At 37.5% G+C, this 18,568-nt stretch overlaps 1 protein-coding gene across 7 annotated transcripts in view; it reads left to right on the top strand.

Annotated features, from left to right (window-relative positions):
• LAMA1 (laminin subunit alpha 1) overlaps positions 1-18,568 on the top strand; it is a 107,612-nt gene that overhangs the window by 86,699 nt on the left and 2,345 nt on the right. For 3 of the 7 annotated variants that reach the window (XM_087756163.1, XM_087756155.1, XM_087756173.1), the window contains 18 exons: positions 968-1,111; positions 1,927-2,060; positions 2,325-2,475; positions 3,008-3,132; positions 4,097-4,247; positions 5,367-5,511; positions 6,125-6,266; positions 7,424-7,538; positions 7,734-7,904; positions 8,605-8,756; positions 9,269-9,454; positions 9,925-10,087; positions 11,217-11,329; positions 12,433-12,622; positions 14,627-14,785; positions 15,827-15,980; positions 16,587-16,720; positions 17,804-18,026. In XM_087756163.1, coding sequence (XP_087612289.1) covers positions 968-1,111; positions 1,927-2,060; positions 2,325-2,475; positions 3,008-3,132; positions 4,097-4,247; positions 5,367-5,511; positions 6,125-6,266; positions 7,424-7,538; positions 7,734-7,904; positions 8,605-8,756; positions 9,269-9,454; positions 9,925-10,087; positions 11,217-11,329; positions 12,433-12,622; positions 14,627-14,785; positions 15,827-15,980; positions 16,587-16,720; positions 17,804-18,026 — 2,752 coding nt within the window. Of the gene's footprint in view, positions 1-967; positions 1,112-1,926; positions 2,061-2,324; positions 2,476-3,007; positions 3,133-4,096; positions 4,248-5,366; positions 5,512-6,124; positions 6,267-6,456; positions 6,890-7,423; positions 7,539-7,733; positions 7,909-8,604; positions 8,757-9,268; positions 9,455-9,924; positions 10,088-11,216; positions 11,330-11,633; positions 12,201-12,432; positions 12,623-14,626; positions 14,786-15,826; positions 15,981-16,586; positions 16,721-17,803; positions 18,027-18,568 lie in introns of those variants that run through there. The other 4 variants (XM_087756203.1, XM_087756192.1, XM_087756183.1 and 1 more) reach the window with 3 other exon arrangements.

Genomic DNA, 18,568 nt, shown 5'->3' with positions numbered 1-18,568 from the left:
CAAATCTCCTTAATTATATGGTTATTAGTTCTCTTTCACAGTCTACTGAAGCTTAATGAATCCACTGCAGAAAAGAGGGTGTAGTATTTTCTGAAGTGTCATAAATCACAGAGGTTCCTGGCAGGGTGAAAAGAAGTATTAGCAAAATCCCTGTTTCCAATTTTGATAGTTTGTTCTGTTGTTTTGTAAACTTTTACTAGAGGAGAGAAACTTTAAATGTCTGTGTCCATAAGCTTATGCACTTTAGGTGCATCCTTCAGGTATCTAGTTGTTATAGGCTTATTCAATGAAGTTGATGAAGTTAAGGCTTTTCTGTTTTTATACTACCAAGCTCCTTGGAGTTTGGCTGCATTTAGCTTGAATTGATGTCCTATCAGTATACTAGACAGTGTTCAAAGGAGTTAGTGGTATGACAACAGAAATATGAATTTCTCTACTTAATCTTAAGAAAGTTTAACTTGTAATATATTCACAAATGTATTTTTTGAATAATCATGTAAACTGTTGTAAAACTTTGAAATAACCATAATTATTGCAGACTGCCTGCCTTTTAAATTTAAAAAAAAAAAATCTCTAAACATCATAGACTAGAAATTATGTTTACTTTTTCTAATTTCTGTATCTTTATTTTCTGATATTATTACAGTGGCTTTTACTGATATATGGGCTTCTGACCCAAGATTTATTGTTATTTTATGAGGTATTTGAATGGTTTAATTTACTGGCTTCAAATCTCCCAATTCAATGAGTGAATTATGACAGATTTCATTCTTCTCTATTTCTGAATCTTTGAGAAGTGATACCTACAACATTGCTAAGATCTAACCCAAGTAGCAATACTTAGATTACATGAAAGTATCTTAGCAAATGACTTGCATTTGTTGGTCAGAAGCTAAGTACATATTCCAGAAATATGTGCTGTGTACACTGAGACTTGTTTAGATTCCATTTCCTCCTTTCCCCCCAGATTAAAGTTGCAGTATCAGCAGACAGAGATTGCATTCGTGCCTACCAACCCCAAATTTCATCTACAAATTACAACACCTTAACACTCAATGTGAAGACTGCTGAACCAGATAACCTCCTTTTCTACCTGGGTAGCAATGGAAAGGTATGTTTCTGGCATGCATTTACTGAAGGTGATGGTAGTCAAATGTTTCTTAAATGACCATATATATGTTTTTTTCCTATTTGACTTCAAATTAAGTATCCAACTGAGGCCCCTTGCAGACAAATGTGTTCATTAGGGGTGGAAATATTTTTGTGCATTAGATAATCCGAGAGATCCTCAAAGGTAAAGAATAAAAGGACCTGATTCCTTAGCATTGCCTCTTGGCCATGTCATGAAACTCTCCCTTCCTTTTCCCATGCTGTGCATTAACCTCATGGAGTGTAAAACTCTATGTGGTGCTTTCATACAGCATGCTGGAGTATATCAAGTGATTTGCATGATATCATAGAGCAAGTATTTGATTTTGGCCCTCACGAGCATGGTGCATCCACCCACTTGAGAAGGAGCATGATGGCTGTCACATGGGCCTCCTCTTCCTTCCCTCTGTAATCCTAATAAATTAGGCTCCTTGTGGCATGCTATCATGTGACAGTACTTTTTCACAGACTAGTAGGTCAGTTCATATACACTCAGAAGTGCATATTAATAAATGTATACATGCGTGTACATCATGTTTTTATATATCTATAAAGAAAACAGTCACCTACTTGTATATAAGCTGAGGTTTTTGTTTCATTAAAAGTAAAAATGAGTAAAAATTTACTGGGCCCGATTTTGCTAAAAGTTAACTCCTGTAATATGGGATGTAGGGTCATGAATCTGGAAAAACTTTCTCAGTGTTACATGTTAAAATACACAAAATGGTAACTACATGTTTGATGCCATGTATTAGAATAAGCCCTGCTGTTTTTCAGACAGACTTCCTTGCAGTGGAGATGCGACGTGGTAAGGTAGCTCTTCTTTGGGATTTGGGCTCTGGATCAACAAGAGTGGAATACCCTGATTTTCAAATTGACAACAACAAATGGCATAGAATACATGCAACCAGGTAATTAAAATGAGAATGGCATAAATGTGGGATAGGAAAATTGATTATGATTATTATTATTTCCTTTAAAAAAAAAAAAAATTGAGATGGCTGTATCGTAGAAATGTCCAGCTACTTGAGTGAACTTGGCATGAATAACACAAATAATCTTCTGAGTTTTCCAGTGATAAGATTTTTTCTTGTCCTTAAAAAGAGAAATCAATTGCATGTGTTGATTAAGCATGGTGATTTCTAAAACTATTTATTAGTATTTGTACTTGGCAGGTTTGGAAAAACAGGTACACTCAACATAGAGGAAATGAACTCCAATAAGAAAACTTCGTCTAAATCTGCATCCTCTCCGGGGACAGCCAGCATACTGGATGTTAACAAATCAACCCTAATGTTTATCGGAGGACTTGGAGGGCAAATCAAGGTTAAATTCTGAGATCAGCTTTCTGTAAAATGTTTTTATCATGTTTGAGATATACTTTTGACTTTTAGAAATAATTGCATGAATTTCATCAAGAAATGCCTCGTACTCTGAACATAAAGCAAAAATTCTATAAGGATGCTCTAGTATCCTGAAGTTAATTTTCCCTGGAAATGTTTGCATAAAGTGTTAGCCAGGACAGGCTGTATGTGCTTGCATGATGCATAAACATTACACAAAGAATTTGTTTTTCGTTTCCTTCTTCCATGGCTTCTTTTAGCTTGCCATTGTTATTCATGCCATGAGGCATGTAAGTAGGTCAAGGACATCGTTATTTTACTTTTTTACTTGCTGCAAAACTAATCTATTATGATTTAAATATAATTGTTAATAGTTATGCTGAAACGTGTTGTTCTTTTATTATAATTTATACCCAAAAAAGAGTTCAAGGAAGAAAGGCAAGCAAAAATTTGGCTGCATAATTTTCAAAGTACTTAACAGTAATTGTATTAATGAAGTATTTCTTGTCTTACAGAAATCACCTGCTGTTAAGGTGACCCATTTTAAAGGGTGCATGGGAGAGGCATCCCTGAATGGCAAATCTATTGGTCTTTGGAACTACATGGAAAGAGAGGGCAAGTGCAATGGCTGTTTTGGAAGGTATTTTGTCTCACTCTCTTTTTTGTAACAGATTTAGAGTAATTTACATCTGTAATATATATTTCTGTGCTAGCTAAAAATAATGAACTCGGACAAATTGCAGTGTTTCATTGATCATTAACTTACAGTTCTGAAGACGCTAATCTGAATGTGCCAGTTGTGGCAAATAATTTCATTGTATGGAATTCTATCAATTATTAATCAGTTTTTCAGAGGAGTTCTATTGCTGTGGTCTATTTTGTGCATTGAAAGTAGGGACTGCCAGTGAACCAAACTATTTTGGAATGTTTGCTTTCCAGTAATTTCCAGCAAGACAAATTTATTCTTTCCTAGGATAAGAAACAGTGTAAAGCACTCTTATAAAAAAAAATCCATAGCAAAACTGTAGCCACTGAGCTTGCTACCGTTCTTGTAATCATTGTGAAAAAGGATTGCAGACTGTACTATTTTTAAGGAATTGAAATGTGCTTGACCATATTCCCTTTTGCAGAATGTTTCATGTACAAACAGCAGAGGGTGCTGCTTGATTGTATGAGATTTTTTACAAGTATTATATTGCAGGGAAAGGGGCTAATGGAACATCTATTGTAAGTGCAATTATGCAAAGCATTTTGATAAATGGATGACATGTTTTAAGTAAGAAGGTGTATGTTGTAACAACTATTTTTTTCCTTAAGAAATTGTTAGGTATTTCTCATACATCAGGGAAGAACATTTTTTATCTTGTATACATTCTTCCCCATGGCTAAATCATGTGTTGTGAGATTCTATAATGAAAGTGGCCTTTGGCTGGAATCCTTCAGTTATTTATAACATCAAGATTCAAGTCTCTTTCGACACTTTCTAATCATACTGCCTGGGGGCTGCACCAACTGATCTAACTTTTCTTATATTTTATATAAAAATTACTGGAAAAACACAAATCTTCAGTTAACATTTTTAACTCTGTTTTCTACTTCTGTAGCCCACAGGATGAGGACACTTCATTTCATTTTGATGGCAGTGGATACTCAGTTGTGGAGAAGGCACTCCGCTCAACAGTGACTCAGATAATAATATTTTTCAGTACATTTTCACCTAATGGGCTTCTTCTGTATCTTGCTTCAAATGGCACTGTAAGAAAATGGATCAGAATCTTAAGCTGTCAAAACCCATGTTTAGATCATTTGATGGTTTTTTGCTTGCTTCTTTGTTATTTTTCAGCTTATGTATATTAAAACAAGTTATTATCTTAGTATAGATTGTCACCTGTGATTGATAAGCCAAATGAGTAAAGACAGGAACCCTAGAGATAACTCTTTAGAGCAAATATTCACATATACTAAGGGCAAAATTAACCAATGAAAAGAATTCTCCATAATTTATTTCAATTCCAGACTAAAATTAATGATTATTTAACTAAAGGCAAGAAAAAGAAACAGTAGGGATAGCAATCTAGTTTTATTCAATTGGAGGAACCTTTGCAGAATGCAAAATCTTTTGGAACTGAGCTTGCAGAAGGACAATATAATATTGAATAGACATAGTGAATTAAATCCATAAGATGGGAATTCAGTAAACTGAAATAAATTAAATAAAACTCCCTGCAACAGCAATATAACCTAGAGCCATCTCCAGACCTTCATTATCATGTCGTGCAGTTTGCCGCATACTTAGCTGGTGGTTTTCTTTTCCTGAAGAAGGACAAAGCTTTGTTTAGGTACAGATTGTTTCAGAGTCACTGCATTATTCATTTGCTTTGTTATGTATTCATTGTCTGAATACATTGCACAATGATATCTGACTTGAGTTTTACAGTGTGGGGCACTTCTAATACAATTCAGAAAGTCTTTTTTACTGTGTGAAGAAGCTCTTTGCTATGTGCAGAAAGAACGTTGTAGTGTTTGATCATTATGCTAACAGTCAATTCAAATTACTCTCGACTTCATCCAAAAAAAAGCAAATGTGACATTTGTTATTTAAACCTGCCTCTGCTGAGTAATCAAGCCTGATGATGCATTTAAGTAAGAATAACAACAAAACAAAATGACGTCCTTGTGAGGTACATGTAATTTCATTTTCCTAAACGTAGCAAAGATAAGTGCCTTGGGCCTAAAGAATAGTCTAGGTACAAGACTTACCAAATCTTTTTCACACAGTAGCCCAAACCTGCCAAGGATACATCTTTTTGGAATTTAACCTGTTTTTTGTTTGGTTTTGTTTTCTTTTGTTGTTTCTTTTTTTTTTCCTCCCAGAGAGATTTCTTGTCCCTTGAGCTTGTTGATGGCAAAGTGAGACTGACTGTTGATCTAGGTTCAGGACCTCTTACTCTTACAACAGAAAATCGTTACAACAATGGAACATGGTATAAAATTTCATTCAGTCGGAACAAAAAACAAGGTAGGCTACAGACTGAAAAAAACAGGCGTCTGCACATTTTACAAATACAGATATCTAAGACGGCCACAGGAAACATCACTGCAACCAAATTTGGTCACTTCCAATGCAGTTTCTTTAGCAGCCACACCTATATTACTTTGCTTTTAGAAGGACAGCAGTGTAAATCTTGTGCTTGGTTTGGCACATCTTAGAAAGAGCAGGTAGTGCAGAAGCTGCCAGACAAAAACATATCAATAGTCTTTAAAGAGTGAAAGATCTTTATCCAAGTCTGTGTATCAGGGACCACGGTTTCTATTCTGCGTTTTAATAGTACCTAGTACAACAGTATTTGAGGCCTAAGTTTGGGAAGTAATGCATTACAAATAATACGTGTTAATAGCTGTAACATGTATATATTTTCCTGTAGACTTCCCGAGATTTGGTTTTGTCAGAGAAGAATGAATGAGATTAACAGAATAGCTGGAAGTACAATAAATCAGTCATTCTATAAAGAAGATTGTCCATACATGTTTGAGTCAATGAATACGTTTTCCTTTATTAGAGACAAGATTGCCAAAATGGAAAAATGTGTGTTCGTGTCCTTCTCCAGATCTTTACTCTCTTTTCTTTGCAGGAATTTTGGCAGTCATGGATGCATATAATCTTAATTATAAAGAAACCAAGCAAGGAGTATCTCCTGGGGTTGCCTCAGACCTGAATCGCTCTGATAAGGACCCAATCTTCATTGGAGGGCTGCCAAGATCAAGGACTGTGAGGTAAAGTGTCCTCTCGCTTTTCCCTTGCTGAGACTCTTGTAAGTAGAGGGAAACACTTTAACAAACTCTGCTATCTCCACTGAAATTAGTGAAAATTAGTGAAGTCTGAAATGTTGTTTTATGGCCATGTATACCACAGAATTATCTGTCCTTTGCCTTCAAACTCTAATATGGTGCTTTTCACTGGTAGGTCTGACACAGATCAGAGACAGTCTTCTGTTTTTCCCATCCATGGGTGATTTCCACGACAGCAGCTGCCACGGCAGCCGCCCTCTCTTTGTGTCAAACTGCGGCAAGCATTCAGCACTGCTACCTGGAACAATACTCCTTTGATCTCTACCTGTGTGAACCTTGTGTTTTCCAGCTGGCATTTAGGGGCAGAACTGTGCTTCAGGATGAAAGTTCTACTTCAGAAAAGAATTCTTGTAATTCAGTTTTGAAACTTGGAACAGAGGAGAAACAACTGTGAACAGATCAACAAAAAACATTACAAATATATATCTTATAGCATGTCTCTAGTTTTTCCTTTTTGTATTGCACATCCCTGCTGAACTTGTAAAGTCACATTTCTTCTAGTGGCTTCACTTTGAAAGGATAAACATGGCAAAAGAAAACCTAATTAAACTCTCTACATGCTCTTGACAATAAGGTAAATTCCAGGACAATATTGGTCTCTGCACAGTTATTGGAGAAGTGCAGACTTGTTAATCTTAGCTGGCATAGCAGCCTGTAAGGGATTATGGCAGGACAGCCTTAGATTTCTCTGACTTAAACCCGGAACCAAATTAGGCATCATCCAGGCGTAAGAAATGAAAAAGAATTGCTAGGTAGTAGAGAGCTACAGTTACCCTCTCACACAAAAGCCATTACATTTCAGCTGAAGATTCATCTTAAAGTTTTGGAAAATGACCTGGCCTGGCAACACAGCACTACACACTTGTATGTTACCATTTGGGGACAATGTTATCTGACTCTTTTTAAGATCAAAATTGATATATGCTAAGAGTAAACCCCAAATTACCCCTGTTTTCACTTACGCTGGCCTGACTGCATTCTTTTCAATAAGAAAAAGAGATCTATTTTAAAGAACTTAATCTTTTCTCCCAGGAGATTCCAAATACTACTACTTGGTAAAAAAGCCTTGTTCTGTGTTTCAGGAAAGGTCTTAATAGTAGAATGTATGTGGGATGCATCAAGAATCTGGAAATATCCCGTTCAACCTTTGACTTGCTTGGAAATTCATATGGAGTAAGAAAAGGCTGTGTATTGGAGGTAAGAGACTTTTAGGTTTTGTGACCTAATCTTTATTGTTGTTGAACAATGAATAGTAATGTTTGTGAAAGAATATAGTGAGCTGAAATAAAAGATCTAAAATAATCTAATCTATACTTGAAAAAAAAATTTTTTTTCTTACTAGGCACTGTGTAGGGACAAAGTCAGTAATTATTTCTCTTTCTCATAAAATAGCCTATTCGTAGTGTGAACATCTTGAACAATGGATATATTGAGTTGATACCTAAGTCCTTAAGCCCAGAATCAGAACTGATGGCAACTTTTGCTACAAAGAACAGCAGTGGCATCATCCTTGCTGGACTCAGCAGGGGACTGGAAAAGCGACGACGTAGACAAGCACATTTGGCAAGTACTGGAAACAAAGATGTTTTGGTTTTGCCATTTTTGTTTTCTAATATCAAGTCATGTTTTTATGACTGTAACTTTCAAAGAATGAGAAAGAAAAAATTATTCGGCTTATAAAGGTCCAAACACAGAGGCTAGGTGGGAAACAGAGGATAGTCATTGTAGGAGAGGGCAGGTAAAGGATCAGTTAGCAGAGACCTATTGTGGTTCCTAGGACCTAGAACGCTTTCGCAACAAGGAGGAAAACTGCACATGAAATGCACCCAGAGTATTGCTTTCTACTTCTGTTTTAGTCAGAAGTAGTTGCTGAAGGATTTGGGATGAACAGCTATCTTGTATCTGGTGGACTGTTTTGGAGCTCCTGGAATCTAAGGACAAAGTCTTAGTAGGAATACCTGCCCCTTCTTATTTCCTTCCTCTAAGGGGAGGAGTAGGGTGGTGGTGGTATAAAAAAACTCCTGCATTTTAACCTGAATTTTTATCATGACCAGAGAAATTTCCAGCTTTCATGTTTTCTGTTAGAAGGCTTTGCACTCTGAGAGGTACCAATACATGCCTACTAGTCTTTGAGTTTTGTTTAAAAGTTTGTTTACAACAAAGTTGGAGGTAAATTTTATCAAAGTATGTTCTATTTAAACACTGAATGAGCGACAGGAAATTGAGTTATAGTTAAAAATTAATCTTCTGATTAAATCCACAGCCCTTCTTTTCCATCATGCTGATTGATGGTCATCTCGCGGTGCATGTTAATGGTGGAGATAGAGCAAGTACTAGAAAAGTAATTCTTCGGTCTGCTAATGGAACATACAGTGATGGACAAGAACACTCTGTCATCTTAATCTGGAATAAGAGGTACATGGGGCTGCAAACAGTACTACCGGTTTAATTACTGTATGCTGTTGTCAGTTCACTGCGTTTTCTGAGGAACTGCCTTTGCTAGCTCATTAGGTGGAATAATCATGGCTGTGTTTTTCTACTGTTAATGGAGGTGTTCTGATTTACATGGTAATTGTATACAGCATACAGCCACTGATGAAGTTGTACTTAAAAGCTCTCAAAATCTCTAGACAGCTTGGGCCACTTGAGTAAAGCACTAAATAGTATTAGAAAAAAATACAGCTATCAAAATAATTTGGAAAGATACCTATCGAAATAGTTTAGAAAGATATTTGGCAAAACTCTACATGTTAAACATTATCTAAAGAAGAAGGTCTTCTAGTTTTAAGACACTGAAAGGGTTATCAGAGTGATGGAATCTTTATTTCTTAGAACAGGACATTTCTGAGGCTGAAAGGAATGATTTTCATTAGAAAATGAATGTCTAAGGCCCTTGTTGAATGTTTTCCCTACTTTATCTTTTTCAGGATCATAACTGTACAAGTGGATGAAAGTAACCCTGCAGAACTGAGGCTTGGTTCATCAGCAGAAATGAGCTCCATGAATATTTCCAACTTCTACGCTGGTGGCATTCCAGCAGGAGAGGGCATCTTAGGGCTAAAAATGGCTGGCTCGTTTCATGGCTGTATCAGCAATCTTATTTTTAACAAGGAGTAAGTCAGAGGGGTAGCTGCCCTGTTTTGGAAAACTCTGTATAGTAATTTTTAATTGTAGTTTGTAATCTCTTTCATGACATTGTCCATTTGCCTGGTTTTTAACATAAGACAAGCATGATACCGATGATCTGGGTGTTATAACAGGCAGAAAGTGGATATTACCAGCTACATTTCCATATAGCATAAAAAACATCTTTAATGTGTATAGAGACGCTGCACAAAATGCAACTTTCTCTACTATAGTTTCATCTGCATTCACAGACAGAACAATTTTCCAAGAATATTGTCTATTAATATTGTTCTATGGACAGATTATTTGCCACTTCTCAATCTTTTTGTCCCAGCATGCCACCTCTTTCCCTTTCTCCTGTTACTAGTGAAAGACCTTGTAAAATACTCTCCTTGTTCTTGGGAAATGTAGGGATTTGGGATTTCACCTCTTAAAATGTAGGTTTTTTGAAACACAGGCTTTTGTATTTCACCACTTCCATGAAGTATGAACATGTGGATATGGACAGCTGCTTTTTGTCAGAGAAGCCTAAACCAGCCATACAGCCAGAAGACATTGAGATTCAACCTGAACTTCAGGCTTTACCAGTTCCTCTGAGGCCTCTTACAGATACAAAAAAAGTATGTATTACAGCAAAGCTCTCTTGCCTCTTCTAGGGAGGTGTTCAACAGCAAGATGCATTTTAGCTTTGTGAATTTTCAAAATATGGACTATGTATATTTGCTTCATCTGTGGTATGGAAAGCTTCAATGAATGTGGATTTGAAATTATTATTTCTTATATAAAAACTGTGATATAAACCTTTGTAGCAGCCTGTTGGCCTTTTGTAGGGGAAATGTAGTTAGGTTTATCATTGTTCAGGCAGCAACACTAAAAAAGAAAAGAAAAAGTGGAGTGATAATCCCCCAGCAGAAGGACTTGACAGTAACTGTTATCTTTAGTGTGTTCCTGCCAAAGTGGCTCTGTGCTAAGATTTGCATTAGCTGTGCAATTCAGCATTCACATTTTCCTGGTCACACACATGCAGTCTTTGCTCTGTGTCAAAGAGGAGGCACAAACCATTCCAGAGACACACAATGTCTGAATGCAGCTTGCATAGCACCTGTTTCCTCTCACACAGTCCTGGTTCCCAAGAGAGAAGGCAGCATTACTTCTCTCCTTCTGCAGCTGCACATCTTTATAATGAAGTGTTTCCAAAGCATCCTGAAATAATTTTTCTGTGGCAACAGAAAGCAGGATTTTATACATTTCATACAACTGTGGCTATAAAAAGAAATAAGCTGTCCTTCTTAGAGCTAAAGTATGGCTTTGGCTCATACTCTGTTACTCAGCTCTCCATCTCCCAAATCATAACAAAAATGTGCATTCTCACTAAATGGGAAAATATTTCTACCAAGTCCATAAGATTTTCACACTGAAATTGTACTTTGTCTTCCAGCATTTGTTATCAAAAGGGCTATCAATTAAGAGAAAAGGTGAATGAATACTTCTCAAACTACAAATATTTCTCAGTAGAAAAGACTAGTGCTGTCCATGAGACATAACTTAATCATTAGAACTAGTTCTTTCTGAGCCTAAAGATAGCTCAGAATGATTGGGAGTTTAGCTAATTGATGTTGCTGTATACTTTGTGGTTATCATGTTGCTCAGTTTTGCTCCTTACAAAGTTCTGCATAGGCATATGGCTATTCAGCACTTGCTGGTCAGCACCTGATACTATTCTCCTTAATAAAGTCCTTTCATTAACAGGTAGTTTGTGCAAAAGATGAGCTACCTGATCATGTTCAAGGTGCCCATCAGTTTGGACTTGCCAAAGGCAGCCACTTGACACTGCTCTTCAATCAGTCTACTGTCAGGAAGAAGTGAGTATATCTTGAATCACACATGCACACAGTGTGTTATCTTGTATTGAGCTACAAGAAGTGCGATGATGAGTTTAATGAATGATCACTGCATTACCAGCTTTGAACATGGCCCTCGCTCCAGGTTTCTGTGGGCTCCTCATGGAAGAGGTATCATGACCACCACAATGTAATGAATGTGTCTTTCCCAGGTTTGTGGTCATGAGTTTAACTCATGGTTGGAGTTCTGCACTTTTTTCCCCTCAGACTTAAGAGCCCCACTGTACTTTCTGTAAGTATTTTGATTTCTGTCTTCCACATACAGAGCTCAGCTGGTCCCTTCTCCTTTGACTGACGCAGTTAACATCTCGCCCTCTCCTCTGGATTTTTTGCAATTGCACCTTCCATGTCTGCTTCACTCCCCAGGTCACTGAAGAAGCTAAGACTACTGAGAAGAATCATTCTGCTGAGTCTTAATGTGTGATAGCCTCTCTGCCACTCTTATTTGTTAGAGAGGCTCCCAACAAGGTTCCCAAAACACAGCCTGCAAGCCACTTGTGTATGCTGCTTTCAACTCAGGAAGCCTCTGCAGGCATTGAGAAAAGAGCCTTTTTTGCTTCTAGCCGTTCTGTTGTAACTATTGAACATAAGGACATTGCAGAGGATTGATGCTGTGTAGTCTGAACCTAGCGTCTCCATAATAAATGGCTCAATCAGCTCCTCTACATTTTAAGCCTCCCTCTGTTCTCAGTCTGCCCATTATATCCCAGCAAGCCTGGCTGATAGTAACGGATGACATCACATTATCCTGGAATTTGTTCCTTTCTTGGGGCAACAGGCAAGCCTGCAGTCACAAACAGCTGAGCCTGTACCTCTTAAAGCCCAGCTCACTCTGTGACAAGCACTTTTTCTGTCTCTGACAGGTACAACACTGATTTCTATTATGGAATACATTATAGGTCATGCTTTCTTAGAATCAATGCAAATTCTACTCTTCTGGCCTTTGTAATAATAAATTTCCTTTCATAATAATAAATTGGTTGAGGATGTTCTCTGCCTCCAGAAAAGCTTTTTATCAATGCAGAAGAAATATCTTTCAGTAATACTGTATTTTTATTGTCTAGACTTTCCGTCCAGTTGAATCTCAGAACCTTTGCCTCCAGTGGCCTGATTTACTACATGGCTCACCAGAACCAGGTTGATTATGCAGCCCTACAGCTTCATGGGGGACAGCTCTATTTCTCATTTGATCTAGGCAAAGGAAAAGCAGTAGCTTTTCACCCTGCTGCTATCAGTGATGGAAAATGGCATACGGTAGGTAGTCACCAATCTTGTACTCCATTTTCTTTTCCGTGGAGTTACTGGGATGGTTTTTCCCTGCCTTTCCTGTATGCTTTCTGTGTTGCAAAGGCAGACAGGTTTTAACCCAATCATGAAACCATTCTGATAACTTGTGTTTGAGTATAATTATTTCCTTTTTAAATTCTCATTAATTATGAATCAATTCCAGCATCCAACGACTCTCAAGTATCTCAGATTATTTAGAAATAAAATAGTTCACCAACTCTGTAATAATGGTCATCTTTACCAGAGAAGAACCCAACAGAGAGGTCTAGAAACTCTGACTTTTTCCACAGAGAGCTTTCAATGGATTATGTCACCAAAGACCTGCAACTGAGTGTGTGACAGGTGAAAGAGATTTGTGGGTGCAGAGTTTCTCCCACTTATCACTTAATACCTGAGTATGTCATAGCAGCTAGTGCTAATAGGGAAGCAATTGCTTTCCTTTCCTTGGTTGATACAGCATGAGAAAGGTAGACATTTGGAATGAAAGGTGGCTGGGTGGGAAGGACTTGGCATAAGGAGAGTTTGAGGAGAAATTATGGCTACAGCTTTCAGGTGTCACAGAGCATTCAGGGCAAGACTCTGTGTCAGCCTATATTGGCCAGTTCCTCTGAGCAACCCACCTGCTGCTGGCTCTGGCTTTCTTGGTGAGAAATGACTGTGATGTCTGCATGAGTTTTAAAAGCAACTCTGACCACGTTACTTTTCCATAAGGCAGGTGAGGATGGCAATATTTGTCCTGCTAAGCTTCCCTTCCCTTGTCCATATGTGAAGCCTTAACTCCAGGAAGTGGCTTCTGTGAGACAAAGTGATCGATGACACAAAGCTGCCACCTCTGCTAGGTACCTTGGGAATTATCAGAGTGTTTGTTGTTTTTTGCTTTGTTTGTTTTTTTCATATATAATCAGCAGAAGAAAAACCAGCAAAAGCTAACATAAAGAAAGCAAATGTGAACTTCTGTCAGAGAGAGATATCAGAGTTAAGCTCTGCTGCCTACCTTGAAAGGAAGAACACTCCAGGATTTACAGCTGCATGTTTAAAATTAAATAAACTCATGTAAAACTCATACTCCTATATCTACTTTTTAAGATATGAACAGATTCCATATGAGAGCTGACCTACCTTTACTACCCAGGACATAAAAAAATGAGCTTGAACCTTTTTTTGGAGATTAAGGCTGAGTCACAGCACTTCACAGCTGGGGGTGATTATTGCAGTAGCTCTACAATCAATTTAAGCTAATATGCATTGCTGCCAAAAGAAGCACTTCTTTCCATTCTCTGCTATCTGCTCATATCACCCTGCTACTGTACCACTTTGTCCCCTTACTAGCCCAAATGTTCATGAAACCTCATGTTGAACCTGGTTAGGATTCTGAGTGGGGCTAAAAGTAACCAGGGAAGAATAAATGGCTACTTGACTTCAAATAAATTCCCTCATCTGCATGTAAGTAGTTGCTTTAGCGCAAGGAAGGCATAGGGGCATGAATAAACAAGATGGACAGAACTGGAAAGCTTTTTGGTCATAGCAAATTCTGCACTGCCCATCATAAAATTACAGCGTAGGAGTGTGCACTTCAGAGAGCTAAGATGGCTCAGTTGGTGGGCAGCACAATAATTGCAGAAGACCAGCACAGTACTCCCATCTTCAAACTCAGTGATGTAGTCATATCCTAAGGCAATAAATTAGTGGTTTTAAATAATGATTGTTAAGACACTGAAAAACTTGTACAGGACAATATGCAATCACTGTGAGCCCTCGGGGAGGCAAGGAAGCAGTTTAGCTGCTCAGTTGCATTCTGAAATGGCCTCAGCCTCACAATGAGTTTCAAGAGGATGCCTCAGTACAGTATGTCAAACCAATTAGATTGCTTTAGACCACTAAAAAATTGTCTTGCTTTCTTCGATGGCAAATGATGACTAGGTAACTGATTCAGTTTACTGATTGGTGTCTGCATGCTCTCATTTTTTCCAGATAAAGACGGAATACGTTAAAAGAAAAGGTATAATCACTGTGGACGGACAGGAAACAGTAGCAGTCAGTGCTCTGGGAGATGGTAGCACTTTGGATGTGGAGGGGAAGCTCTACGTAGGAGGACTGCCCTTAGACTACGTGCCGAAGAACCTTGGGAATGTAAGAAGGTTTGGGGTGGTGGGGCATCTCTGACATTTTGCAATACTAGAATGAGTATACTGCATCAAACCCATCTAATTCAGTATCCTGTCTCTGACAGGGGCAAAAAAGAATTACTTAGGGAAAGAAACAGCAAAGAAAGTAATGACCCTTTACCAGATAAATCTTTCCAGCTTTCTATGGCTTAGCAACTCTAGCTAGAGCTTGTATCCTTGTGTTTTAGTAATAGCCCTTAATAGATTTTTTTCTTCTATCAATCTCTCTGTTAAAAATGGATAAAGAAGATCAATTCCTGTGTTGCATAGTATAAGATAAAAATATGACCTAGAATTTCAGACATCTTGGCACCTCAGTCCTATCGCATTCAAATAGGAATTAGGTGCCTTAAATATCTCTGAAAGGCTGAGTTTAGCTGTCTGAGATTAAAACGTACTTCATATATATATATGCTTTTAGAGGGTAGGTTTTTGTCACCTTCCTCCTTGTGCAGCCCATTATCTCAGGGAGGATTCTGGTGATGATAATCTTTCTCAGTTCCTGGGCATACTTTCTTCACCCATGCTTTTTTAATTGGATAATGGGGCTAACAAATATTTTAATACTTTAAATCTGCAATTTCTGAAAATAATAATAGTGAGAAATTCTAATGAACCTTTTTGCTGGATAGAACGCTGGTGATCTATACTTGCAGAATGTCATACAGGATCTTGATTTACTTGGTAATTTGCTGAAGCATGTTTCGAATGTCTTCAACTGTTGGGCATATCCCTGCTCACATTCAAGCAAATACAATTCTTTCTATATGTTATAGAGACTATATATTGTTTCTAAACAATATTTATTTTGACTCTAAGATATTAAGTACATTTGTAGCCTCATACAAGTATATGTAATAATAGAAATGTCATTACATAAATATTTTAGATCCTGCTGTGTTTTGTTCAGAGAATTTTTTTATTTACAATAACATCAGATGAATCACTAAGAGAGCATTGCAGCAGTTTGTATTGCATGTGAACTCTTATATTTCAATATGCTTAGGTGACTCACAGCATTCCTGCCTGCATTGGTAGCATGACAATTAATAGCAAACAACTGGACAACGAGAGCCCTGTCTCCATCTTTGCTGTGAATAAATGCTATGTAACAGTGCAGGATGGTACTTTCTTTGATGGGAGCGGCTTTGCTGCTCTTGGTAAGTGTCGTTAAACAAAAGTGGTACCTTACTGAATTAATGTTAATGAAAATGTACTCTTATTAGGTCTTGCTGGAACTGTCTGTAATTAATTGACTCCTTACACAAAGAGTGCATACCCTGCATATGTATTTCTAACTGAGTCTCTTTACTCCATACATCCAAAAGTGGCCATTTCTGCAAAGGGCTGTCTTCCACAAATGAAAGAGCTAATAATTATAGTACTGGGAAAGAAATGAACTACCTCTTTCTTCAGCTAAGAATATCCATGTTCGTGATGTTAAGTTAAGGTCTGTTAAAGGGTATGGAGACAAAAGATGTAGGGGACTTGTGAAGTAATGTGAAGGATTACATTTGTGCTCTTTACTGTTTCTTACAAATGAGAAGGAATGTATTAAATCTAAATGAAAGAAAACTTATTTGGGAATTTATCTTTTCCATTATAAAATGTGAATTATGACTTTGGAAAACTTTCCGAGGTTCCGCAAGGTCGTATCCCAGCAGGGTAATTAACAAGCTGCTTAGGCCTTTTAATGACAATGTATGTATTCTACTTTGTACTGTGGGTTACAAGTCTTCTGTTAGAAGCTTATAACTTCTTTTCAGTCAGAGAAGGTTACAAAGTCCGGTCTGATGTGAACATCACACTGGAGTTTCGTACGACAGCAGTGCATGGCATTCTCCTCGGGGTCAGCAGTGCTAAGGTTGATGCCGTTGGACTGGAGATTGTAAATGGCAAGGTAGGCTGCCCTGTTCTGGCACACTCGTTTCACAAAGCTTGCTTAAAACTGGGAGGCTAGAACTGTTGGGTAGCACTAAATAGACACCAGTGAAATGTGATGGAGGCAAAATGTCTGAACCAAATCCCCACAGAACTAGTATGGGACAGACATTCAGTCTCAAGGTTTCTAATCATCATCATCTGATAAAAATGTGAGATTAGCAGAAGCCACTGGAACTTTTTTGCCTTTTAATTAGTGTAATTTATGTTAGTCTGCAGCCACTGTGACCTCCTGTAATACATACCTTGTGTGTAAGACCAAATATATACCTTTCTTGTAGCTTAATACTTTTTCGGCCATAGAGCTACACTTGTCCTTGATAAACATATTATTGCATGTACAAAGCACTATGTTTTGTAATCTCTTCAATATTCATGAGCAATTAACTCACTCTCTACTTCTACTGGCCATTATGTGCCATAAACCTTTTAACAATCAATACATAGTTCTCCACTCATCTCCTGCATAAAAAATGGATACACGATTGCTCTTAAGTATTTCCTTTTCTCAGAAATAGCTCATTTTTTATTCAAAACTTCCTAGCTAGAGACAGTGTTAAATATTACTGTTTCTGTGGGACATACTTTCTCAGTTAATATTTGCATGTTAATCCTCACCACAAAGTTGAGGAAATGTCTACTGCTTTAAAAAATAAATACATTAAATAAATCAATACATGTACTGGCAAGGACAAGTGCTTTCAGTCCATTGTCTTTCTCTTCAGTTAAATACAGTGGATCTTCTTTCAGATCTGAAGTCTCAGCTTCTGTGAGAAAATGACTTGATTTGTATTTATAAGAAACATTGAAATCTTAAGTGAAGTATACTAAGCTAACCCAATGGACCATTGCATGGATAGATCTAAGTCTTTTAGATTTTACAGATACTTCAATAAGGACACACTCTATCCGTCAAAGTAAACATTAGCTTTGCATAATTACCAAACATTTATTAAAATGGAAGTCTCTGCATGATTGTGCTTTTATCTAGGCAAATTAGTTAATGTATTCTTACTTTATTGGCATCTGGCTGTTTGTACAGGTTTTATTCCATGTCAACAATGGAGCTGGCAGAATAACAGCTACCTATGAACCAAGAGGCACAAACAGTTTATGTGATGGAAAATGGCACAAGCTTCAAGCAAACAAAAGCAAACATCGCATTTCGCTGATAATTGATGGGAATTTGGTTCAAACTGATAATCCCTACATCCAGTCAACATCTGCAGATACAAACAATCCCATTTATGTTGGAGGCTATCCTGGTAGGTACAATAATATTTCTCTTCCCTTCTCTCCCTCCTGCTCTCACTCTCTCTCATAAGAATGACTCTTAATACATGTGACCCCTCCCTCCCTCCCTTGTTCTCTCTTTCTCTCTTTTTGATTAATGAAGTTCATGATTGAGTTATAAATCAGTTACCATTTTCCACATTGTTGCTGAAATCACAGCATATTAATATTTGTGTATACTGTCTTTGTGGAGGACTGCATTTAGCTGTTGAGTGTGTTGGTAGAGATCAACTGAACTCATATCACTTTCCTACCAAACCTGCTCCTTAGTTTCTGAGAAGGATTTCCTCCACATGGTTTGTCTTTCACAGTCTCTCTCAGATTTTACAACGTCTCTGCCTGTGTATGTTGAGGTATGGTTCTCTTGCAGTCAAATTCATATTAAGGCTCTCCTTTACAATCATATAAGTAACGTTTCTGTAGTACTCTGCTTTATTTTTGCTAATGTTTTGTGTCAGGGGCTGTGCAGGCAGAAGTCAAGCTGCTGCAGATGAACATATATTTCCCCTGTTCT

Source organism: Nipponia nippon, unplaced genomic scaffold (genome assembly GCF_047370975.1).
Source record: "Nipponia nippon isolate SJK-2023a ecotype South Korea unplaced genomic scaffold, ASM4737097v1 scaffold_1, whole genome shotgun sequence".
Lineage (NCBI taxonomy): Eukaryota > Metazoa > Chordata > Aves > Pelecaniformes > Threskiornithidae > Nipponia > Nipponia nippon.
The sequence above is the reverse complement of the archived record's forward strand: the minus strand, read 5'-3'. Positions and strand labels throughout refer to the sequence as shown.